The sequence below is a fragment of the Betta splendens genome, chromosome 16 (assembly GCF_900634795.4).
Source record: "Betta splendens chromosome 16, fBetSpl5.4, whole genome shotgun sequence".
Lineage (NCBI taxonomy): Eukaryota > Metazoa > Chordata > Actinopteri > Anabantiformes > Osphronemidae > Betta > Betta splendens.
Window position 1 is genome coordinate 15,041,303 of NC_040896.2, and position 25,726 is coordinate 15,067,028.

The 25,726-nt window shown below is 41.1% G+C and overlaps 2 protein-coding genes across 5 annotated transcripts; one reads left to right on the forward strand and one right to left on the reverse strand.

Moving 5' to 3' along the window:
• Positions 1 to 821: 821 nt before the first annotated feature.
• Positions 822 to 3,730, forward strand: igflr1 (IGF-like family receptor 1). Of its 2 annotated transcripts, XM_029129893.3 has the most exons (8): positions 822 to 1,050; positions 1,180 to 1,381; positions 1,559 to 1,580; positions 1,958 to 1,988; positions 2,061 to 2,108; positions 2,202 to 2,279; positions 2,779 to 2,886; positions 3,023 to 3,730. In XM_029129893.3, the coding sequence occupies exons 1-8, from the start codon at positions 966 to 968 to the stop codon at positions 3,376 to 3,378; spliced, it is 930 nt and encodes a 309-aa protein (XP_028985726.1). In that variant the 5' UTR covers positions 822 to 965; the 3' UTR covers positions 3,379 to 3,730. The 2 variants fall into 2 exon arrangements, with proteins under 2 accessions (XP_028985726.1, XP_028985725.1); XM_029129892.3 differs by having other exon boundaries at positions 1,958 to 2,108.
• On the reverse strand, positions 3,727 to 25,409 carry kmt2bb (lysine (K)-specific methyltransferase 2Bb). Of its 3 annotated transcripts, none has more exons than XM_029129855.3 (36): positions 25,057 to 25,409; positions 23,596 to 23,674; positions 19,919 to 23,425; positions 19,646 to 19,827; positions 19,359 to 19,484; positions 19,016 to 19,202; positions 18,170 to 18,401; positions 18,012 to 18,079; positions 17,653 to 17,910; positions 17,438 to 17,544; positions 16,679 to 16,804; positions 16,128 to 16,241; positions 15,794 to 15,940; positions 15,618 to 15,710; positions 15,411 to 15,528; positions 15,207 to 15,320; positions 14,828 to 15,012; positions 14,644 to 14,745; positions 14,433 to 14,543; positions 14,238 to 14,314; positions 13,775 to 13,998; positions 13,539 to 13,642; positions 13,318 to 13,455; positions 13,001 to 13,159; positions 12,777 to 12,894; positions 12,624 to 12,702; positions 12,372 to 12,532; positions 11,953 to 12,120; positions 8,856 to 11,835; positions 8,263 to 8,363; positions 8,040 to 8,177; positions 7,640 to 7,892; positions 7,298 to 7,405; positions 7,106 to 7,189; positions 6,422 to 6,551; positions 3,727 to 6,282 (listed from the first exon to the last, which is right to left on the reverse strand). In XM_029129855.3, exons 1-36 carry the CDS (start codon positions 25,360 to 25,362, stop codon positions 6,007 to 6,009), a joined length of 11,460 nt encoding a protein of 3,819 aa, XP_028985688.1. In that variant the 5' UTR covers positions 25,363 to 25,409; the 3' UTR covers positions 3,727 to 6,006. The 3 variants fall into 3 exon arrangements, with proteins under 3 accessions (XP_028985688.1, XP_028985687.1, XP_028985686.1); XM_029129854.3 differs by having other exon boundaries at positions 17,438 to 17,529; positions 25,033 to 25,409; XM_029129853.3 differs by having other exon boundaries at positions 25,033 to 25,409.
• Positions 25,410 to 25,726: the final 317 nt, after the last annotated feature.

Here is a 25,726-nt window from a genome sequence, read left to right on the forward strand (position 1 = left end):
CTACGCAGCTAAACGTCTCCATTTATGCTTTATCAACGCTGAACTTACTGAAATTCTTAGTCATGCTTTTAGCTTCAATTAACGCAACATCATACTTTCCTGTCTTTAGCAAGAGCATGTTGGCATGTGCTGCAAACCACATTTATCCTCACATAACTTCATCATACAGCATCACTGTGTTTATTGCCTGCAGAGATGAATAGTTTTGCAGTTCTACATTTTCTAGGTTTCTAGGTAATAAAGTATCACATGCACAATACTGAGGAACTATCATCACTAAGGAAATTAACATTGTCTGTTTCCTCCCTCGTTTTAGTCACTCAGGCAACTGCTGTTTGCATTTGGTACAAACAACAAAAGAATAAGAACAAGAAACCCATAGTAAGATGCCCTTCTTAAATTAGCATCAGCGGTTCACACACAAAGTGTGATGAAGTTGATAAAGATTGAGAGCGCTCTGTCCCCACAGCACAGCTGGCTTCGCTCAGCAGCCAGTCCAGATGCGTTGCATCCTCCTTTTTAGCATGTGCATCGTGTCGAAGGAGGAATAACAGGCGTCTCCGTCCTCTCCTGCACAGCGCGTTTGAGTCAGAAGACCTGTCCTTTTCACCGTCTAGCTGCGCTCCTCCATTCCCATAAGGAAGTTAGACTTCATTATGTGTGGTGCAGTGGTGTAGTTGTCGACTTGTGGTCTTTGCATGTTCTCCCTGTGTCCGTGTGGGTTTTCTCCAGCCTTCTCCCAACTGCCCATAGGTGTGGGTGAGTCTGTAAGTGATGACTTGACAGCCCCAATACAACAAGCATGTAGATTTTGACTTTAGAAAAAAGTACATAAATAAATAAATTAACAAACCCTTTTTTTGCAAATCCCGAGCGTGGCTGACTAATACAGCGCGCGAATAGGGGGCGGTACCTTTAGAACCAAACTAAGTGCACCGTTCAGATCGGCTCGAGATCAGTAGAAGATGGGCCACTCGACAAGATGCCGCGATCCTAAAACCCACTGGGATGGAAGTAGTGGAACATGTGTGCGGTGTTCAACACTGGCAGGTCAGTCATTTGAGTATTATAATATAATATAATATAATATAATATAATATAATATAATATAATATAATATAATATAATATAATATAATATAATATAACATTATATAACATTATTTTTTATGTTTTGAAGGTTATTATGTTACTCCTAACTGTGGCTATGATGACGACGGGTTTTCGCGGCATGATGTTCCCTATCGTCCCTGTAATGACGGTACTTTCAATAGCGACAACAACAGCGCTGTGTGTCGGCCTTGCACCGTTTGTCCTTCGGGGCAGGATGTTTCCAGCAAATGCACGACAACGACTGACACCCGGTGCTCCCCCGTTCCCAGGTGAGAACAAAAGCGGCGCGAGCGTCGCGTAAAGAAGGAAGCAGCGCTGGTGTCCGCTGTGAAGCACATTCTCCAGCAGTTAAACATAATGTCATGTTAAAAATAATATGATGCAAAATAGAAATGCATATAGTATAAAGTAATCCCTCGTGTCGTTTTTCTTTGCCTTTTTTGCAGAGCGCAGACGACGTCTCCCACAGTAAGTGTGAATCTAGTAGTGATGCACTGCATCGCTGCGTCTTTGTTACTGTCAGGAAACCATTGCTGGTATTTTTAGCAGCAAACCTTTACGTTGATGAGCTGTCGTCGCTTATCTCTAATTTTTGTGGTACGTGTGGAAATGTCTGCGTAAAAAGGAAACGAACCCACTTAAGAAGTTTCCCCAATGTCACATGGATGGAGTCATGAAAAGATAACATTTATTCAGGTTTTGGAACAATAATACTCAATAACAATATCATTTTATCCATTTTATCCATATTGAATGATCAATGGACCGACGAAAATCAATGAAAATCTGTTTGGTTCTGGTGTTTGGCCTAAAACCTCCATCCTCTATTTTCAATCTCATGTCAGACGAGCCAAGGGTCCACTTCAACACCAACACCAACACCAACAACAACACCAACAACAACACCAACAACAACAACAACAACAACACCAACACCAACAACAACAACAACAACTGTTCCACTAAGACCTGTCGCCACAGGTTTAGATCAAACAGGTAATTAGGTCAACAGGTCTAGGTAACAAACACTATGAAACAGGAAATAAATGACCTCACGCGCTAAACTTCCCCATATACTTGTTTTTGCAGAGACTGCGCTATTAGCCATCGGCGTCTCCTTCCTGCTTTTGCTGGCTGTTTGTATCATCTTCATTCTTAGGAAGAAAGGTTTGCATCTTGAAAATTAATAATACCTCCAAGAACACAGCATGAACTATGACCATATATTGACGTATTGCATTGCATTTCAGTTTCAGCTTAGTCAGAGTCAGGGGCAAAGTATATTAATTCGTATGTGGTTCATCTTTAATTATTAATAAAATATGGGTTATGGAGTTGCAGAGTGGTAAAATTAGGCTGTATGTTTAAGGGAGTAAGAGACATTGACTGGTTTATTCTTGAACCAGTCACAACAACTCATAAATCACTGGAATAAGTGATTACTCTTATCCAGCTCTATTCATAACTTGGCAGCTGGACCAATGTTTCTCTGGAAGAAAAGCAGGAAGGACAAGAATAACACACACATAAAAACAGGCTGGAACAACTAAGGGAAATTACATCTAATCCAAGTCTTGTTTAGTTTAAAATGGTGCCAAATATTAGTTATTGGATCTTTAAACTTTGCAAAACTTACAGAACTGATTTGACATTGTTTCCCACACAGGAAGGCGCAACTCAACATTAAGGTATAACAAAAGACCATCAATCGTTGAGGAAGGATTCTCTCCGCTCTTTACTGCAGATGGAAATAACGATCTGGAACAAATCTTCAGTGAGTGCACAGTTATATTTCTGATCCAGATAAGAATCTGATGAATCCAGCCAAACATTTCAGTCTGTTGTGCAAATAATTCTGACTGATGAATCTTATTTTAAAAATGAACAACCAGCTCCTCTTCCTTCCCCAGGCCCTGGCGTCCTCTCAGCACCACTGCAAACGGTACTGGACAACCTGGATGTTCTTGAACAGTTGGTGATTTTGTTGGACCCAGAGACACATGGAGTGAAGAACACCAAACACCTGGCCTCCCGCTGCTCCTTCTCCTCCAGCTGGGTTACTTACACCTACTCCATGAAGGAGAGTAAGAGCCCCCTGAAAGCTGTGCTGGAGGGGGTCACTACCAGGCACCCTGACTGGACCGTAGGGCACCTGGCTAAGCTGCTCAGGCTAATGGAGCGCAATGATGCTGTCACCGTCCTCGCCAAACTCAGACTCACTTCAATGCCCACAGTGCAGCCAACTGATTTGCAAAATTATTTTTAATTACTTTTGCAAATGTAACTCACGACAAACACTTTGCATTAAGGGACAGTTTAAGATCCAGTTTTTTACCTTGACATCTTCATCTCTTTGTACCCATTTAATTATTTTTTGTTCTTTAAATTTTGTTGATTAATTTTGATTTTTTGAAATCATGATGATAAACCTGATTAGACAAATTATTTTTGATTCATGGAAATTATAAAGTAAACTAAATACACCATTGATGCGGTCTGTATAATCCTTGTAAAACATTATTCTTTTCTCTTTTGTATTACAATGGGCCTTTATTTTTTATACAACTTTTTTTGCTGATTTTGTAATTGTTTATTAAATAAAGGAATACAGTAATCAATGTTTTCCAAACATCTTAACATCTTTATTAAGCAAATAACATTATAAATAAAAAAAGTGCATAGAAAAATTAAACAGGTTTAGAAATATGTATACAAATATTTACAAACTCAGGTTTTATTTGTACATGGTAACAAAGACGTAAATTTAAAGATCACATATCTTCTCATGTTTATGTCTTTTACATTTACTTTAAAATAATCCTACTATATATATATATATATTTATTTATAGATACGTGTGTGTTTGTGTGTGTATATATTTATAATATACAGCTTCTTTTAACAGATCCTGGGAGAGATGACAACAGGTTTTGACTAGTGCTTTGTATCCTTCATTACTCACACTCCCGCGCACACACGCACGCACGCACAAGCGCACAAACCAGATTTGTAGGACATTAAAACCAAGCGACTCTTAACTTATCATCCTCTCTTTTTGCATCAGTATTCCCAAACATCTGTCTGAACAGCTGAGGTAGAATCCTTGCAAGGAGTTGGGAGTGCCTGCTTTTGTTGTCAGCAAGGTGATTGACACGAGATAATCTGGGCTCCATCCCAGTGATTGGAAATGCAAGAAACCATTAAAGTAACAGAAAAAAGACAAATCATGGTAAGTATTTGGAAAGGAAAAGGGTAAAGAAATGATAATGGGCAGGGGAGGGGGGGACAGTGCTCACTTTACTCCTGTGGTGGATCCTAAGACCGTCAGTAATTACTAGAACAAAAATAAAAATGATTCTTTAAAAATACCTGCTTTAGAACAACTTGTCATAAAGGCTTAGATGCATAACTGCCCCAAAAGAAAATTCAAGTAAATTAGTGAAACAAAAGGACAAGATTTGTAAACGAAGAAAGACACAAATGGGGGAGATCTCCTGACGCACCCACCACCATTTATACAAAGCACAAACTTTTATCATTAAAAATACAACTCAAGACATGAATAAATAGAACTACCAATTTGAACAGTGTGTGAATTCAATTCTATTCATCACTGACAGCACTGAACATCGACTAAGAACAATATTAAACGGTACGTTAAGGTGCTGAGTGCATTCTCTCAGCTCCTCAGAGCCTGGTGCGGGAGCTGAATGCACACACTCAGTGGCGATGCTTTTTACCAGTGCTTTCCCTGATTAGGAGATAAGCTGTGCCAAGTTTCACAAAAAAAAAGGGAATTTCTATGTCTGATGGTTATTTATGTGCAACTGTAGGGCAGCAAAGTCTTATTGCAATAGATAATGAGCATCCGCCATAAGAGTAATAAAATATACTTTTAAAAACTGATATTCACCACAACTCTTCACTTTTGGCTTGGGTAGTGTTTGCTACATATACTGTACATCAAGAAAAAAAAACATGTTTTAAAGAACATGTTTCCATCTTTATAAATATGACACTATGTTTCTGACGACAACTGCCATAGTCTGTTTTCAGCTGCACACAGGAAAGAGAGCAGGTGAAAAATAGCAGAGCTGAAATCAAAGGGTGAAACTTTGCAGACACCAGATTTCAGTGAAGATAAGAGAATTGCTCGAACGCATAAATATAAGATACACAACCTCAGCAGGGTGAATAAACAGCTGAATGATTCCTGATTCGCAGGACGTTATAGACCGAAGCTTCTAAGGCTTAGCACCATGGTTGTTTTGTTATTTACACAAATAAGCCTAAAGAGAAAAAATATTAATGACTGAGAAGTGTTAAATGTAAGGTAAAACACAGAAAGGTTTGAATAAACGTATGGCTCGTGAACTGACTTCACCACTACACAGATGGGGCTATAATGTTCCCATCACTGAAGGATGGAGCGATCATGATTACAAGTGTACTACAGAAAAACACCCCCCAAACAGAATAAAACATATGTGATAATCTACTTATAGGTTTTCAGCAATGATTCAAACAGATAAGGCTTGACGTGTGAAATTCTGTTGGTGTTAATATAGATCCAGAAGCCCACACACATTATATATCCGGCTTAAATGTCTTGTTGTCATGGTCACCAAAACCACTTCCTCCTTAAGGTGTAGCTGTGATGTCACTGCTGGGCTGTAATTTCAGAAATATCCTCTGAAAGCAAACTCATCAGACGTGAATGAATCCTTCTGTGCAAGCCGACCTCCGATACATAAAATGTCCAACAGTTTTAGTGGCTGATACCCCTGCTCCACAGCTGCCCACCGCCTCCCCAAACCCAATCCAGTGCCATCTTGAGTTAAGGCTTACTAGTAAAATAGGTTCCTCCCCTTTTTTTTTTACTTCAGGGGACGTCTCAGTTGAGAAAGCGCCGACATCGCCGGGCACCGCAGTTACAGCCGAGTTTGTTGCTGGCGTCTTCGATGGGGAACTTGTAGTCGTAGGTCAGCTCCTCACCTCTGTAGATCTTCCTCAGAGCAAAGATGACGATATGCTTCCGTCCCTCCACGTTTATCACCCGCGAGTAGCAGTTGGGTTCGCAGGAGTGGTTGATGAATCTTGCAGCATTGCCATGCATGGTTGCATCCACCACATCAAAGTCGTCAATGCGGAACATGTAACAGCCAATACCCTGTGAAGATTCATATACATATGTATACATGTACATATACCTAACAATACAGCCTTAAATTTTCCTCCTCTTTAACCATATACAGTGGTGGATAACTAATCTACGTAACAATGACCCTAATAAAAGAAATGTGACCAACCTTCCCGTCGTAGTACTTCTCCCTTTTGTCAGTGAGCACTGACCGGATGACAATGCCTGCATATTCAATAACCATCTCTCCCGCTTCGATGTTTCTCTTGCAGAAAAGACCACGACCATGAATAGCAGACCTGCAATAAAAACAAAGTAAGCTAACGTAATTGTCTGGGATCTTCCAGGGAACAGTTACAAATTTGTAAGCTGCAGTTTCATTCTTTTCTTCTGCTTTAATAGCTGTGGCCTCATTGTTCCAGGGGGATTCTTTAAGGCTTGGTTTTGTTTTAGTTTCTCTAGCGTGAAGAGCAACAACGTTTTGTAATCAGGCTACAGTATAGATATATATGTGGTTATAGCCAGGTCAGTAGCATAAAATAGGATTAAAGAGGAGCCTGCAGCTCCAAGTTACTATTTTAGCAGCATGTGAGCAACATAATAAATAGAGTTGTAAACTATGACTAACATACAAAAACACCAATGACTCCTGGAATTGAAAATTACTGTGGTTTGAGGTCTGTTGGTTGTTAATGCCCCTTTTGGACTCATAACTTAATCATTCCAAGTAATCTGTAAATACCACCGTGTGCTGCATACTGTACACACGTCATAGACTAAGATTTCCTCCAGATGGAAAATGTGCCACACATTACACAGAACTGTTGTTTTGCCAATGAGGCTTTGTGCTGACCTGTACACGCCAACAGCCTCTTTGGACGTCCTTTCCAGGTGTCTGAAGCGCATCGCCATAGGCAACTCCAAACTAGTAGCTCGTCTAAAAGACAGGGCAAGCAGTGATATCAAGAACTGTGATTTCTGAAATAAAACATCACATATAAAGTAATAGAAAATAGAAAAATGTTTTCTTTGAGCAAAACTTTACCTTGTGGACTTCAAGAGGACGTCGTCTTCCTCGTCATCATAAGGCCCAATATCAGGAAGCTGTCGATGCTGAGATGCCAGGAAGTTAAAAATGTCAAACGTTGATTTTCTGTAAAGAGAAATAAAAGTTTAGTTGAGTTTTTTAGGGAATCCTGTCCAGTCTAGAAAGAGAGACACAAAGTCAACTAGTCATCTCACAGCTCTTGTTAAGCTAAGAGCTGTGCTTGTTTATACTACAGAGTTCACAGCAATGCTATTAATCACAACCAATGCTGAGAGGTTAGCTAGAACTTGCTGTGTTTTTCCAGAGTTACAGTACAGATCCAGCAATTGGTAAACAAACCTAAGATAGAGCTCAGAGCGGGCGCAGCCACTAGGATTGACAGGCAGGTCGTCTTCTTGGCTGAACTGTTTGAAGAAGCGGAAAGTGTAGCGCTGGCAGCGGTGGGCTCCTTGAAGTTGCTCCAGTAAAAACATCACTGAGTCGTGGACCAGACCCATCATATAGGCCCCGGTGATCCTCTGAAAGGTCAGAGGCCTTAACCTTGCGAGTGCTCGTGCCTCCTGCACTCCATCAATCACTGCTTTCCAAGCCACTGATGGGAAAGTTACAATTAAGGTTAGAATTAAGTCAATATGGTAACAATACACAACAGAAGAACTATATGTTATATATAGCTATATAAAAACACACATTTTACTTCAATTAATGAAGAATTGTTTGATGTGTGTTATAGCTTTACCTTCTATACTGTCGGCCTCTACACTGAAACCATCATCACTTGTTATCTCAAATCTTAAGTGTGGCAGGTCTCTGTTAGCTGGACGTTCCTCATCCTCCTCAGATGGAGGTAGTTCATCATCTGAGGTAGAAGCGGCACCTAAAATACAATATTTATTAACTCAATAAGCATTATATTTTTAATTTCACAGAATAATAAAAAAGCAGTTTAAACTTGAGTTTACCAGAGTATTTCTTCCAGTCAGTCATGGCGCTATGTCCTACTGGTTCCCATGACTGCTGTTTGCCTTGTTCACCTCGAGACATATAATCCCAAGGCTCTGACCTGACAAAGAGATGAGCACGAAGGTTTAAATTAAAACAATATACACATTGTGTCTACAGCATGTTTGTCATTCATTAGTACCAAAATGATCTCTGTACAACATGAAGACAATCAATAAGACAATGTATTGTTGACTATTTAAATGAAAAAAAAAACAGAAGGATATGTTAATGGTGCAAAAATGTTTTACTTTCATTTACATTTATTTCCGACCACGGCAATCAAGACAAATACTTGCATACCTATTTAAAAGAAAACTACACCGATTTCAATGGGGGTTGACCAAAACGATCTCGGGTAGTTTGGAAGACACTCTGATTCCTCCATGTTTTCTACGCAGAGAAATGATCAGACTACAACTAGTGCTTTAAATGATAATTTCTCTGCATAGAAAATATGGAGGAATCAGAGTGTCCCTTCATTCTTAAAAACTACCCGAGATCGCTTTTGTCAACTCTCATTGAAAAAGTTTTCCTTTAAGTAAAAACTTACCCGGAGCTTTCAGAATCACTTATATGCTCCTCCTTCAACTCATCTAGGTTGAGAACTTCTTTTACTGTTGGGGTCTTGATGCGAACTCCTGAAGCCCTGCTAGAGATGGCTGGAAAGGGAGGTTTACTCCGCTCCTCCTCCTCAGTGATAGCGTCTGGTTGCAGAAAGTCAACTTTACACTTCTTTGTGACAATTCGGTCTGAAAGTGATGACACTCTCTTCATGCGGACATGAGTGCGAGGACGGGGCAGGGGAGCAGGAGTTGGTGTAGGTGATGGAGACCGAGGCGAGACTTTAGACTCCGGTTCAATTAAAAGGCCAGGTGGTAAAACAAGGGAAGACGGGCTTAGTGTCCGAAGCCCACTCCACTTAGGGGTGTAGTTACTGGCCATTGCCTGATTGATAATTGCTTGGGCACTTTCAGCAGGCGTCATAGAAGCATTTTCGGCTGACTGAGCAGGCTGCCCTGCGGACTTGGATGACTTAGATTTCTTGGATGCACTGGACTCCTTCTTCTTCTTTGTTTTTTTCAAATCTGGAACATTTTCACCTTTTGCCGTTTTTGTATTCTTTTTTGGCTTTTTTGTTTTAACAGATGTCACTGCACCATTGTTATTGTGAGTGAGCAGCTGTGCAATTGTGGTTGGATTCTGAACGGCAGGAGCTGCTGGCGAGGGAACCGTTGTTACCATATTGGGTCCGGGAGGTACAGCAGTCATGTTACCTGCTGCAGCTAGTGTGGCTGACAGTGCACTGCTTTGCAAAAGGCTTGCAATCTGGGTAACACAGTTATATGAAGGGGAGTTGGGAGTGGGTAACTGGAAAGTGTTGCTTTCTGGGTTTTTCACAAAGATTTGCCCGAGGCGGTTGACCAGCAGGACATGTGGAGTAGGATCCACATTTGGACCACCCACTTCTTTCACAGTAAGAATTGCGTGACCAGGTAACGCCTGGGGTAGCACTGGCTGTTGAGGTTCTAAAGCTGGTCTTGGAGTGGAAAAGTTTATTGAGATTGTGTGGCCAGATGTGGCTTCCTTCTGCACAGATGAAGAGCAGTAACCGTTTAAGATCATAGGTGCTGATGTGGTTTGGATTGCAGCAGTTGAGTACTGTGCCGACAACCCAGAAAGAGGTGCCACTGAAGCAGAGGAGGAAACAAAGGTGACAGCTGTGGAACCTAAGGGCTGTGTTTGTGTAGAGTAGACTGGTAAGGAGACACACGTGCCTGCTGGGGTACAGGTTCCTACTGTAGCTGAGAGCACTGGGTCATTGTGAGGGGTAACACTTAGCAATGCTTGTGTCATATCACAAACAGGACTGAGGGTGGTTAGTTTAGTAGATGAAGGATCCGTGGATGGCAAGGTTGTTGACTGTTGTGAGGATGTTACTGGCTCAAGTGTGATACTTGTTAGAGATGGCTGATTCAAACCTGGTAAATAGGAATACATCTGCAAGGAATCAACAAGCCCTTGAGATGGGGTTTGGACATCTGTAGGCAATAAAGTTGATGGCTGAAGTAGCTCCAGGAGGGTGCCATTATTGTTAACAGCAGCATCTGCCAATGAGGACCCACCAGGTGATGTCAAAAAATGGTTGCTGTCAGGATCTGAGTTCAGGGTTTTACAAGCTTCTAGCTGTTGGCACTGGGCTGTGCCTTCTAGCAAAGGAACCGTGTTAATTAAATTTGCATTAGCCTCACATCTCTGAAGAATAAGAGGCGTTTCTGCAGCAAACTCCAAGCTGGAAGCCTCGAACAGACCCTCAGAGTAGGAGGTCTCAGATACCTTTGAGTGCACGTTAGATAGGGCACTGTGAAGTAGAGAAGGAAGCACGGTCTCCTGATTTACTAATGAAGCACCAGAACTGTGAGCTTTGAGTGGTGGATGTTGAGGTACACTAACTGTAGAACCTTTGCTGGTAACCAACATGGTGACTGATGGAGAACTTGTGTGTTTATCTTCAGACGATACTCCAGGGAACATACTCTGAGCAGCCTGTGTGCCATTTTTAGCTTCAGGAATATTTTTATTTGGGTTTTTAGCTTGGATCTGACCTGGATCATCATTAGTTGCCATGCTTGCATCACTTTCTGTGCCGTCATCAATACCATCCAGCTGAGCAATAGTCCGGGAGGCAGGGGAGGAGGGAGACTTGGAAAGATCTTTTGATCCAGGGCGACTGACTATTGTCCGTGAAAAATCAAAATAATCCTCCATATCTTCTTCAGAAGAGGTGCTCCCCAAGTCATCCCTGGCTGCAGCACGTGGCAAGCTGGCAACAAGGGCTTTCCTCTTGTGTACCTCTTGAGCTTTTCCCCAAAATTCTTCCTGATCATCACCTTCCAACACGATCTGTCCCCCGCAGTTCATTGCCACACCTTCGTTCAGGAGTGTCTCCTCAATCTCCAATTCTGTTCGCATCTCTTGACACAGACTTATATTGGGACCCTTGTGGAATGAACTGTAGGGGAATTCTTCTTCATCTTTATGTTGGTCTGAGTCCTCCTGGGGTGAAGTACCGTTTGCTGGAGAAACGTCTTCAGGCTCAGGGGAAGCTAAAAAGTTGTGTGGCACCTCAACTGAATCCGACTGGTTGAGTTCAAGTGAAAATCGACTTTTGGGTATTTGCTGAATGGATGAAGGGAAGGACAGAGTTGGAGAGGGAAGGCTTGAGATATTATCCTGCCAGGGAGACTGAGGAAAGATTGTTGAGGTGCAGTGGGCCATTGTATTCCCAGGGCATCGGACTGAGGAAGTGCTTCTACTTACAACTGTGCGGGGCGGTGGAGATTTAATCACAGTGTCTGTAGCACCAAGTGAGTACAAGGGGGGAGAGGGAAGGGAAGCCTTTCCTATACAATTGGTGACTGGTCCAGTGACAGGGCCCAGAGGAGGAGGGGATAGGTGACTGCGACGAGCCCTTCTAGTTTCCTCCAGATCACTTAAGGTGAATATGTGGTGAGGTTTCAAATGGGCTAATCCTAAAAAGAAAACAAAGCTAATCAGACTGCAGACATGATTGTGCTTGTAACTGTTTAAAAAATATATATGTTTTTTAGTAAATTCTCAACAAAACACATTAGGAATTAATTTTATACCAGGGGACGGAAGAGGTCGAGACATTCCTCCAGCTGGTCTCCTGGTTTGAGGATAGCTGGGAATCTTTGGCCTTGCACTATGGTCTGTCTTGGATGAAGGTCCTGGAACGAAGGCTTCCTCAGTTGAAGACAGAAGTTCTGCCAAATCACACTCCTGGGCTTTAGATTCTGAAAAGATTTTAAAAACGTAAAACAAAATATACTTACTCTCAACCTTAACTGTCAATAGTATTGTAGTTTCCAGAGTACAAGACCCTGTGAGTATAAGAACCACATCCTTTGAACCCTGCGGCTTAAAAAAGATCTGTGTGGCTAATTTGTGGATATCTACCGGCTAAAGAGCTACTTATTTCTATATTATTTTTAATTTAAATCTAATAGGTGCGGCTTAAATTATATATCTATAGTCATTAACCCACCAGGTAATGCACAGGGGCTGTGAGAGATGGTGTGATTATCCCCTTGGTCAGGCATCTCCTCTACAGGCTTCTCAGGAACAATGGGTCGGACCTCCCGGACTTTACATGTGTATTTGCACCTGCGCAGTGGATTGACTGTACTCCAGTACCAACGAGAACACCTTTGGAAGGAAAAATAACGTTTTGTTTTTTAAATTTTTCAAATATTTATTAGATTTCTATAATGTATTTTAATAATAAATTTTAACTTACTGAAAACCCACAGGAAACAGTTTTCCTTTGCTAGCTGAAAGTTCTGTCAGTACACCTAGTTCATCGATCTGCAAAGAACCTGTGTAGTGACACGCTTCTGTTAGCAAATGCTAAAGAGTAAAACAGGCAACCATCTAGAAAACAAATACATACCAATCATCACATTGATCAATTCTGGCTCTAGTCCAGTCAAGAACTTTCTGCGGAGGCTGATCCCCTCAAAATCCACATACACCCTGCGAATTACTTCAAACTCTTGACCAGTTATCATCTGGAAAACAAATAAAAAGTAGTCATGAGACAAGCCTGATTAAAACCCCAAACATCTTCACTGAAGCAATATGTGGAAAAAGACATGCTGGAAAAACTGAACATACCCTGCCACTAATGAGATGTTTGTGTTTGTAGCAGTAGACCTTCTTATCATCCTGGAACACACAGTGACGGGAGCGCGCGCACATGAAGTGATAGTTGCTTTGACAAGAGGTCAGGCAGCAGCCCACTGTGGCACCTGTCTGGTTACAGCGTTCACATCTCTGGTGGTGGGTTGACAGAAATGAATGATTGAAATAGGATATAAACAAAAAATATTTCAGAATATAAATGCATATTTAAATATGTCTTTGATGAACTGTAATCAGACTTATTTTTCATCCTAACTTTTTTTTACAGTTTATGTAGATTTACAACCAACCATCAAGCGCCCTCTTGTGACAGCACTGTGTACATGTAGAAGAGATCCATTTTCCTCTTCGAACACCTCTGCTGACCACAGACAGCAATTCACATGTGCCCATTCATTTTGACCCAAGTACAGCAACCTGCCTGCTTCCTGTAAAATCACCAAAAAATATATTTGATGTTTGAAGTCTACATTGGGTATCTACACAATTACCAGTTTATCAGTTTACTTACGTTAGGTTTGAGGTCTCCATATTTTTGGCACAAGGAGCACTGTCGTTCATCCTCCTCGGACCAGCCAGTGTCTAGATCAGACTTTGACAGTCGACCGCGTTTTCCTGTTCACATTTGAAAAATGAAAAAATTTTAATGCATAAATCAAATTTAGATAACTTTTACCATCTTTAAAAGCTATTAGCATACAATTTAAATTTTAAGTTTCATCATCACCTCTGTATTGACAACAATACCTTTGAATTTGAGCCCAACAACCCTGCTGCTTCTGAAGTGGTTCCTGTTCGTTGGGTCCCCAGACATTGGAGAAGCTGCTTCTTCTTCCTTTACATCTAAACTTTGACCATTGTCCTCTTGTAGGAGCCCTGGTGGTGCACCAGATATGAGCTCCTCCCTCTCCTGCCACTGGGCGTAAACATGCTCTCCTGTAGGAGGATGTACAGCATGTGACAGCATCCCCCTGTAACATGTAAACATGTAAAGTGTTTACTTCAATGAATAGAAAAACAGCTTTCATTTATAAAGTCGATGTGCAAAACATAGTTCATTTAGATGGAGAATTAACTTTTGTGCTCATGTAACATTTTCAATGTTATAATAAAAATAGTTGATTATTAAATATCAGTGTCATGGATGAAGAATAAATTTCAAATGAATGTAAACATTTAGATAAACTAGTAAATGAAAACCATTACTCACATGGGCAAGTCTTTGGTAGATGGGTTCCACACCTTTGGGTCTTGGCTGTTGAACCAATTAAATACCTCCTCCAGGAGCTAAACATCGGGAAAGGGAAACAAATGACAGTTCTTAAACAATTTTTTTCAGGTGATCTCCCACCATTAGATAAACATAAATATTCAGACATATACTAAGTGATGTTCAGGAAAGCACCTTCAAGTAGTAAGACCGTGCCAGGGCAGTGGGTCTCTGCTCCTCCGGAAGATCCTCCTCTTGCTGAAGCCTCTTTCGTACCACCTGCACCACATCTTCGTGAAACATTTTCTATAAAACAAGAAGAAGTTGTTGTAGAATGTGTTGCACAGAGCATCTTGGTTCACAGAACATTTTTCACACTGAATAGGAGAATATATTTTTTACTCACCAATGTGGTATAAAGTCCTTTGTCAAACTTCTTGCCAACAGCTCGGAGGTCACAGGCTGGCTGTCCTTCTTCGCCAATGTCAGGATCTACCAACTTTTCACACTGCAACAGTAACAGAGAGCATCTGATGTTTACAAAGAACAACATGAATACCCAAAGTCTCATATGCAGCTAAGCTTCTTACCTGTGAGCAGGTAACAAGGTGCTGGGTGAGAGTGGAGGAAAGCAAGCAAGCTAAAACCTTCTCCACGCCCGACCTGAGCTCAATGTAGAGCAGCTCTCTCCAGGCACTGGGCTGAGTCACACTGCATGGCCGACACGAATACACAACGCTCTCCGGCAAGCTGGACAGGATCTCATAGAGCTCATCTGAAATGTATTTATTTTATTTATTTTTATTTTAGTTTTTTTTTTTTTTACAGAGGGAGGCTTTAGAGGTGGTGGATAGATAAAATTCAGCTTTACTTGTAAGACCAAGAATAGACTCAAGTTTGTATAGCTGAAAAAATAATAATATGAAGTGTTTAGTGTTTTACCTCAAAATGAATGAGAATTTAACTTACCAGTTAGATCCTCACACTTGGCATGTACCCAGTGGTTACAGGTACCACACTGCATCATCTGGCTATCATAGTCATTGTCTTCATAGCACTTGAAGCAGATTGGACAATAGTTTCCTTATAGGAGATAGACATGATTAGTTCCAATGCTGACAAGGTATTAGATTAATGACGAAATGTACTGTAAAGTTTAAGTTGCCTCCTCACCCTGTTCATAGAGTTTTGAACAATCTGGACAGAGGCCTTTGTCGTGGTTCCACTCAGTGTCCCAAGTTTTCCCTGGTGTGACACCACAACTTTTACACCGTATGCATGTCATACAAACCTGCATAAAAAAAGCAAAAACAATTAATATATTTCACATTTTGCACGATATTCGTAAATGTGCAGACCTTTTCGGCGATGTGGACCCACCCAGGCCTTCCTCTTCTTGTTCTGTTTTGGATAATTGGGTCCCAGGCAAGAAGCGTGATAACAGTTCTGGCATCGCTCACACTCCAACAAAGGCTGAGAAACACACATATTTTAGATTTACTTACGAAACATTAAATACCCTACTACTGAAACTGAACGAAATCAGAAGGATCTACCTTTGACTGCTTGTTTTTTCTGCCGCACACATGACAGAACTTGCAGCGATGACAGCACCAGTTTTCCTTGTTCTCATCAGAGGGGCGCTCTGCTGGTTCAAGGCAAAACTGGTGGAAGGGCTCACAGCACACTTGGCAATAAAGCATCTGCAGAAACAGTTAAGAGCAAGAAAAAAGCTAAGTTGACCTAAAAGAATGTCTGTATCAAAGATGATACAATTCTTGCTTTTTTGAGAGATGTTAAATTCATGCAAAATATATTAATAAAACTTTTACAAAAGGGCAAAGTAACAGGTCAAAGGTTTCAAATACAACGAAACAATCGAGAACTGACCTCATGTTGCCCTTTACTGGCACAAAGAAAGCAGACATAGGGCGGCATGATTGGTGCAGAGGTCAGTATACTTAAACCACCCATGTTCCAGACGTTCTCCAAACTACAGTCCTCCTGAAGAAAAAAGATAATGCATATATTACAATAGTAGCTAAAAAAAAGATTTTACAGAAAGTTTACAGTATAAACGTGGTGTCTTCTCACCATACGGCATCAACAAAAACAGCACACACATGTTGACAATAAAAGAGTGTATTTAATCCTTAAAAAATGCTTAAAATTTATTTAAATAAATAAATCAATTTGTTGATGATGGAATTCAATCATTTTAGAATTAGGAAACACTGACATCTAGGGGACAAAATTAATATTGTTAGGTAAACTAGTGACCAGCTTCAGTTGTACTAACTTAATAAAGTAATAAAGCAAAAATCAACACTTCTTATCTTAGAAATAATTAATTTAAAAGATTGAGTCTATTTTATTGTACATGCAAGTTTGCATGTTAGAATAAAAAGTTTTTACATTTCACCCTACAAAACAACGCCTACCTTGAAGTCAACCCTTATTTTGTGAGTAGGTTTAGAAGGCTCAACATCCCTCTGCTCAAATCCATGGGCAAGTGCTGCCAGCACACTGGGAGGAGTCTGCTCCAAGCAACCCTGAGATGAGAGAACCTGAGGAAAAAATACGAATTCAAATAATTTGAATTTGGGTAGTACAGGAGACACTGTTAAAAACCTGCTTATAAGTTAGCTGATTTGGGCTCAATTACAACAGGAACCTCTTCACATTTGACATGTTCAGGATCATATTTCACAAGGACCAGTGACTCTTCACAAACAGTCTGGCAACCAGGCAAAGTTTCTCTGGTCACTATTTGTTACCTTGAAATGACAGAAGCACCAACTCGCACTTTTTAAGAACACACACACAGCAAGTTTCAAAAAATAAAACAACTCATGTCTGTCTGATGCTTTAAGTGAAAATTAGTGTATGCAAATATTGACTTGGGCCAAAACAACTTGGCATATTTAGTATACCCGAGTAGCTAATGTGAAAGACACTGCAGCATATAAAGTTTTTGTTACCTGACTAAAAACCTAAATTACTGGTTATAATCTGGATATGTACAAATGCAAAAATCAAGTTGCAGAAAGATGTGTAAGTATGCAAGATTAATAAAGAGGACATCGGGTCTCTGCTGCTGTTAAAAGATGGCAGTGCACAAACAAAATATTTACAGAATCTGGTTTCTTCCCTGCAGCTTGTGTGGGGTATCAGCAACAGTGAAACTCGGGATAACACACCTTTTCAGGTTTCCGTCTCCCAGTGGGTACGCGGTGTGAGCTGGATTTTCGATGTCTGACCTCATCATCCGAATTATCTCCGAGGAATCCATCTAATGACACAAAGTCTTAAATGGATAGGACAAAACACAATGTCTCATCAACAAGCGCGTAGTGGTACGTAGCTTAACAAAGAACATGTAACTATCATTGAGTAATTTATCTGCCTCTCGTACCTTGGTTGAAACGGGGCCCTCCACCCCTTCTCCTGGCTGGTGAGGCAGAGCTCGAAAAGCCTTTTTCATCAAAATCTGACTCATAGTCCACCAGGTCAAAATACACACGGGGTTTCACAACACGCTTTGGCTGCTTCCTCACTGAGGGGCTGTGGCCGTCACCTTGGAGACCTGATGGTGAGTCCATAACACCATCATTACCTTCATCATTGCTGGAATGACCTCCACTGAAAGAGGATCGCCGTCGCTTTGAGGAACCTTAAAAAGATTATAAAAAATAAAAAATAAAGCTCACATCACACACCATCTTACAGGGGTTTGCAACAGTATGAAGCTTACATATATGTGCAACAACTTACCTTTGGGTGCTAATCTTCCACTTAGCCTGCGTGCCTTTCTCTCTTCAATTTGATCACATCTTTTATACCTTATGAAACAAAAAACAATTTATCATTAAGTTTTGAACACCATGGTATGCTTCACTACAGCTTATTAGCATGAACATGTCAACACTTACACACAACACTGGCGCTTGGTATTGGGTCCACCAAACTTGGGCTTATCAAGGCAGTTCATGCACCTCCCACAGTCATCCTCGTGGTTACAACCTTTGCAGATGCCACACCTTCGGGAACGGTACCCAAACGGCCCAAGTCCTTTCCGTTTCACAAAACCTGATGGCTTCTTTACCTTGGTGACTTTTGGATCTGACAGTCCAGGGCTGTCTGATTCTGAGGGAGACCCAACATCTGCAAGAGACAACAACAACCAATATAATACCTAATAGCTAATTGTGGCTAAATGATGCAGCAACAATAATCTGGTGACACGGATTTTCAGATGAGTACATGAGTGTTTCAAGTCAATTATTAATATCTAATAATCTGATCATTATTAGGTGCTTCACAGAACACCACCGTCGATACTTCCTTCCGGTGGCCACCGGCCTGTACAATTCCTCATCTCTCTGTAAGGGTTGATCTGCATCCTTGCAATAACATATGTATATTAATAAAGTAATATATAAAGTATAATAAAACTTTAGCTAGTAATTAGATGTGAGTATGTGTAGATGTGTTAGCATTCTTATTTTTAATCTCCCCTACCATCTTGTGTGTACCTCTAACTGTGACAGCAATCAAAGTGTGCAGAATAATTTCCCTCTGGGAATAATACATTTTTTGGAATCTTGAATCTAATACAGCTCAGCTAATGATCAAAGGAATTGTATTTAAAGCCAAACCGTTGGGGTGATTATGTAGATGTATGATTCCTATATTATTTGGCTATATATTGTTCTCTGCTGAACACATTTATTCAAAACAAGTTAAGTTTAAAAAGTTGTCAATCAGATCAAACTTACCTTTAGTGACTTCTGATGGAGATATGCCAGTTCTTTCATGCAGAGGCAAGGCGCTAAGTCTAGGAATGTCATCTGGTACCAAGGCTCGAGGTTGTCCGAGTACCACAGATGCAGCGCGACACACGTGTTTGATACGTGGGCCTCCTGCTCTACGAAACTCCTGGCACAGTGGGGAGATGAGCTGAGGCTGATAGAGAACAAAAGATTTCACGTACTTAGAACGGTCAGGTCTGACAACTTTAGCAGAAGATTACATTAACAACCATGACCACAGGTAAAGCCAGAGACCGATATTTAACTGGATCGATTTTCTTCCCACTGGCATATTGATTTCTAAACCTACTTGTCCTTGAGCGGGTTCTGTCTTGACTGGAATATCAGGTTTGTGATTGGGTTGTGTTCTCTGTTTTCTCCTTTGTCTCTTAGAGGACACATCTCGAGACCTGGCACTAGCTGGCCCAGATAAGAGCTATGGGGTTAACCAGAAAAACAAGGCATCAATAGTCAACATATGCCTCCAAGAAAACCACAAAGTCAAAGCATCAATAGTCAAACATGCTTCAAAAACTACCTTTATAATTCAGCACAACACAATGAATAACAATGTGCTTGTCATAAACGTGACCCTACCCCGGAAGATTTAAGCTGCTTCTGCTGGTCAATTTTAATGAGCTGGACCTTGGCTTTCCTGAGGAGATTGAACATTCGTTTATTTGCACCAGTAAGTCGTGCCCTGTGTGAAGATCCCTTCTCCATGGATGGGAGGATATCCCCCCCAGCTGTGCTTGACTTCTGTTCTGATCGCAGCGCTTCTGTGGAGAAGAATAATGTGTAAACTTATAGGTGTCTTTAATGGCTTTGTCTCCAGAAGTTTGTAAAAATGCTTGACTAACAGCATTTTACCTGACTGAAGGTGGGCGGAGTCTTTCTCTGCGAAATCCTCCCTTTTCCTGGGCTGCAACACAACAGACTTGGAGTTCATAGTTCTAACACAGACTGAAACCTTTCTCACAACTCCAGGAGAATCAAGATCTTCGATCTTCAGCTTGGACTTCTCCTTCTCTGTAGTTGTATTCCGTTGCCTGAGGCTAATGCTCATGGCCTCATCATCAAGTCCTTCTGCTAAATCAACAGGGAACTGAAGAGGTTTACTTGGCTTATCCATCTCTGATGTGTTTTTGCTTTTGGTAAGCCCTGTCTGGGGTTTCTTTAGTCTTTGAAAAATCTTGAGGTGAGCGGTTTGCTTATTAAACTTAAGGGAACTTTTCTTTTTCTGAGCATCCGGGAGGTCAGTAGATAATTCTGCAGGCTTATCAATTGGTGTAGACAAAAATAAATCCCCGCATTTTTTTTCTGGAGCTTTGTCCAGTGCATATACTTCCTCGTTAGGATTTTCTGGCAGGTGCCATTTGAGACTGGAGTTCTTTAGAAAAGAGACCCTCTTTTCATTTTGACCACCCTTTCGATCAGAAAATAGTCCGTCAGCTAAATCAAGGCTGTCATCTAGGTCCTGAGCTGAAAACAGATCAACGTCCAATTGAGCTTCACTCAATATGTCCTCTTCATCAGCTGCCAGTATAGGGGATATTGCTCTCTCTGTTCCATCATCTCGCCTCTTTGCTGGGCGTATCGGCAGGCCCAGTTGCAAACCCTTCTTTGGGGAGTGTCTTCGAGGCAATACAGACATTCCAGCATCATCCATAAACCTTTGTGGGGTCTTGATCACTCGTGAAGATCTGGCACTTACAACAGGCATAATGAAATGCCTGATGTTTTTGACAAACTTTGATTTGCCGGGTTGAGCATCTACAACATTTGAATGTCCTCCATCCACTAAAATGTCTGTTTCCTCCTCCTTCAAGTTATCTTTGTCGAGCCCCATTTCTATTAGCTTAGAAAGTATTTTAGTGGATTGTGGTTTGGTCCTTTTAGATGAGATTAACTGAAGGCCTGACCGTCTCTTCTTATACTTTTTATGTACTCCAATAAGTTTTGGACTTGGCTCTGATGTGATAGTTGTCAATGATGTTGAAATCTCACTGTCTCCTTCAACGATTCTCTGATTTTCAGCTAATTTAAGTGGAGCAAACTTCCCATCTCTGCCTCTAAGCCTGTGTTTTTGATGCTGTTCAATCAAACCTTTACGTTTCTTTTTAATTTTTTTGAGAGATTTGTCTTTTAGGCACATTGTTTGTGGAACATTTTCATGAGTTTTGAACACCAAAGATTGTTGACTATCTATTAATTGAATATCAGTTTCCTCTTTTACTGCTGGGTGTATCTGCTCTTCTACTGGCTCAATGGTCTGTTTTGCCGCAGGCTGGTTACAGTCGTCTGTCTCTGGCTGACTCTCCACTGTTATGGAAGGCTGTGCATCTTCCTTTAGCAGAGATTCTGTGTTAGTGGCTTCGACTGTAGCCAACTCTGTGTTTACAGCAGTTTCCAACGGGACAACAGTTTTCTTCTTCTGAGTGGACTTCTTTTTCACCAATGTGTTATTTCTCCATCTTTTAGGTTTAGAAGGCACAGGCATTGGTTTGGCCTCTGTGATCTCTGGTAGCTTATTTTCCATATTTTTTGGAGAAACTTCAACTGGCACCTGTGAGACGTCAGCAACCTCAGAGGAACCCTTATCAGGATTTTCAGGAGAGTTAACAGTGGTTACCTGCGGGACCTCCTCAGCCAAAACCTGACAAGCGTTTTCAGGAAGAACTTGTGAACTGGAATCTTCAATTGAAACCTGAGAAGAATCTTCAACATCAACCTGCAGAGTATCTTTGTCCTGTGGACTCTGCCTCAGCTTTTGTTTCTGAGTGGTCATTGGCTTCTGACTAGCAGACTTTTTCTGAGGCGATTCAAGGCTTGCTGTTCTCCTCCGTAGTCTCCTAGTCGGCATAACATCAGTGTCCAGACACGATGAAGTATCCTCCATAACATCATTTAGCTCTTTCACAATATCTTCATTTTTTTCAGGCACAGGACTAACTTGATGAATTAAAAAGGATGGCTTCGAACTTTTATGTTTACCAGGGGAGGAGACCTTTTTGATCTGAAGTGGTGGGACAACTTTGTCGCAATCGGTTTTAGCGATGTGTTCCATTTCAATTTCCACCTGTAAAGTAGACTTTTCCTCAAATGATGTGTCAGCCATGTTTTGAGAACATTCATTCTTATCTGTGCTTTTAATCTCTTCAGGGGTTGAATTATCCAGTGTAGAATTTTCATCAGTTTCTTTCAAAGTCTTGTTGACACTGGTGTCACAAAAAGTCGACGGGTCCACTTCACTCAGCATCTTCTCTGCTATTCCGACAGTGTTTGCAGCAACATGCTTCTGACCTCTTCCCTTCACCAATGTTAGTGTCCAGATGAATTTTCTCCGCGCTTTCCTTCGAGACGAATTTTTCCCAGTGGCCTGCACATTGTATTTTGGGTTTTTGATTTTTATCAACTTTAAACTTGGAACCCTCATTTCGTCATTTTTCAAAGACAAGCTTTCACTGTGTTGAACAGCTAAGTCCGTCTCTGTGGATAATGAACCTTGGTTTTCTGGCACTATAACATCCTTATTAAGCCTCTTGCTTTGCCTCCGTCTCTCACTTCTTACCAATGGTTTGGCTTCCACTATTCTAGAGATAGGTTTTGACTCTGCCGCATTGGCACCAGTTTTACTCAGGTTCTCTGTTTCAGCTGCACCATCTGACACTTGTTTAGAGTGCGGGTTGGTGACTCTATTGCTCCTACGAATCACTAGTGGATTGGCTTCTAAACCTTGTTCTGCAGCATTCTCTTTATGTTTAATTTTTTTCACATTTGCTTTTGTCTCTACTGCATCAATTTTCTTAACAGTGTCGAACTGATCATCCAATTTTCTGTCTTTTGTGTTTTGGTCATCTACCACAACTTTGGCGCCACCCTGGCATACGGGTTCTGTTGCCTTCGAAGCAGATCTCCCACGCCTCCTTGCAGGTAAAGTACCCCCTCCCTTATCTTCGGTGCCATGCTTATCCTCAAGGGGTTCAGTTTTAATTTTGAGGTGAGCACTTGTAATCTCATCCTCCCAAATGTCCTTGGCATCAGAATGATCCTGAACTTCTCTGAGTAGCTTTTTAGCAGATTTTTTGTGAGGTTCTTTTAAAGTTTTCATTTTCTTTTTGGCCACCAACTTTATAGTAATCCTTGGTGCTGCTGATGAGGCTCCGCTTCTACTGGCCTGACGATCCATAGTGTTCTTTGCTTTAGAAACTTTCCTTCGAACCTTTGCGGGCTGCGCTTCAGGAGAAAAGTCATGGACTTCCTCCAGTGCTTTTACATCTCTTACACGATCAGATGTGGTAATAGCTGCATCCACAGCTGGCGCTTTAGGCAGTAGCTTCTCACTTTGTCTTTTAGACTTTGTGTTGACAGCATCACCTAAGAAAGACAAATTTATATAAAATTACAAACGCTGTAAATGGTTCACCCAATGCAGTACTAAGCACAGAAAATACGATTCTTTAAAACAGTGTTAAAACATTTAATTGAAAATTTCAATTGTGTGTCATTCATTAATTACAGCGCAGGTGCAGTGACATCTTCTTTACCTTTGGAAGGGTTTTGTCGGGACAATACAGGTCCTTTAGAGCATGTTCTCTCAGCTTCAAATCCTCTGAAGTCATCTCCCTTGAAAAATAAAAAATGGAATTAATATCTGAAGCAAGAAGTTTTGAAGCAATAACTGTATCTACAGTAAAGAAGCTAAGCCTAAAAAACCGCTGAATGAAGATTATCTGGGATGATAATGATTTAATTGATAAACCAAAAGAAATCATGCACTTTTTTATACTGAACCAACGGCTTTATCTGATAGTAATAACAAAAACATTACACTATTTTCTGTAGATTGTAGAACAGTAATGACAATGACAGTAAATAGACAACTTTTTCACTTATCACATCTTAATAAACCATTTTCATTCATCTCACTGCTCAAAAAAATTGTCAGTCAAAACATCAATAGGACTTTTGTTAGCAAACTTAATGCATTTCATGTACTTTGTCTCATACATGTAATGTCTATTCTAGATTGGTTTACTACACATGCATTTCAATCATTCTTTGGTATTTAGAATTAGTATCTACACAACAGACAAAAACTGAGGGGACGGAGGCACCATGCCCTACAAGCACTCTGCGTCTTACTCATGCCTGCAACTGTGATGTGAAACATTTAAAACAGTTTCACACCGATGCGTTAGTATTAGACGTGAATGGCCACATGTCGCATCTAACAAAAAGGCTGCAACCGGCTATAGCACCTTTCTGCAACCGCCGTTTAAATGTCGTGTTTTACAACGTTAGCTAGCAGTTAGCCAACTCACTTCTGACCTACAGACATGCCACTCAGTCCGTATTAAAACTTAGCGGTAGGTATCCATTCATCTGGATCGCTATCGTCTTAACTAAAAATGCAATTAGCACCTTGTAGTATTTGTGGGTTAAATCTTGTTTAAAGTGTATAACTCTGTCCGCATCTGGACAGTTAGCATGTAGCCGCTGTGCAGGAGAGAGTGGCGCTAGTCTATCCCTTCTTTGTGTTCGCTACTATTAGCTAGCTGCTACTGTGGGCCGATAATGAGCGGGCCACTGACGGAACTGCAGCCCCTGTTTACAAACTGGCGCAGGTTACTCAAAGTGATTTTCTTACAAAAAATACACCCAACTAACGTATTCACGTTTTTTATGTTTAACCTCCCCGAGCGCAGTTGAGGCACTAAATATAATATGCGCTAAAGTGTTTCCTGCTTGTTGGGACTGTGTTTTGTCCTGTGAGTCTTTTTTAAATGTCATGAAAAGCTTCTCTGTGCTAACACATAACTTAGCATGCGATGCTAGTTGTGAAGCTAAAGTTAACGCTAGCCTAGCGAGTGGATGTTGACATTTCTCCATGGCACTAACCAGTCACACCACAGTGAACAGCATTCATTCGTGCACATTTGTCAAGCACACAAAATGTGAGAAGATGAAATAGAGATACTAACTCCTGGTTCGGTTTGCGACCTCACCTCTTCACTCCCACTAGAGCTGTACCCAGCTTGGCCAAGGCTCTTGTGGCTCGCCTCTATCCCAAGTAAGCGCAAGTGAGACTGGTCTTCGTTTAACGGCAGTACCAGGTTTGTGGGCCTTGGCCCTCCGTTAGTCACATCATCAGCTTCTAAACCCGATCGTCCGAGTTGCCAGCGCTTTTCGGAGCGTAAACGACTGCGTGACGACCAAGGCCGACCGGGGAAACGACCCCTGGCTGTAGCGGTTCCACCTTGGCCTCCTACGGCAGCCGCGGTTGCTGATCCGCATCCCGCTGCCGCCATCATTGCTTCAACAACAACACACACCGACGGCTAGCAGCTCGAGGAGAGACTAGAGGGAAGGCGCGGGATGGGAGGGGGAGCCGCAATGCAACAAGGGAAAGTGAGTTTTTTAGATATACATCTAAAGAAAGGCGAGAGTAGATTTCCCTCTGGTGGTGGCTCTCAAACAATACGGCGAACACTCCGTGTTCACATGTAATGCATCTGCTGTTTAGCTAGAACTAAGGTTAATTTTGTTGATTAATTTTAATTTCACCAGTGACAAGAAATCGTAATTCAAGTCATGTTAAGTCAAATTGAATATATATTTAGGTATATATGTGGTTCAATTCCAAAATAAATAAAAATAATCATCAATATAAAATTT

Coding starts and splice junctions, on each gene's coding strand:
- kmt2bb (XM_029129853.3), bottom strand. CDS start 25,362: ATGATGGCGGCAGCGGGATGCGGATCAGCAACCGCGGCTGCCGTAGGA. Junction 14,746..14,827: donor ACCTTGTTACCTGCTCACAG/GTAAGAAGCTTA, acceptor TTACTGTTGCAG/TGTGAAAAGTTGGTAGATCC. Junction 14,544..14,643: donor AAGGACTTTATACCACATTG/GTGAGTAAAAAA, acceptor CTTGTTTTATAG/AAAATGTTTCACGAAGATGT.
- igflr1 (XM_029129892.3), top strand. CDS start 966: ATGGGCCACTCGACAAGATGCCGCGATCCTAAAACCCACTGGGATGGA. Junction 2,109..2,201: donor CACAGGTTTAGATCAAACAG/GTAATTAGGTCA, acceptor TTGTTTTTGCAG/AGACTGCGCTATTAGCCATC. Junction 2,887..3,022: donor CGATCTGGAACAAATCTTCA/GTGAGTGCACAG, acceptor TTCCTTCCCCAG/GCCCTGGCGTCCTCTCAGCA.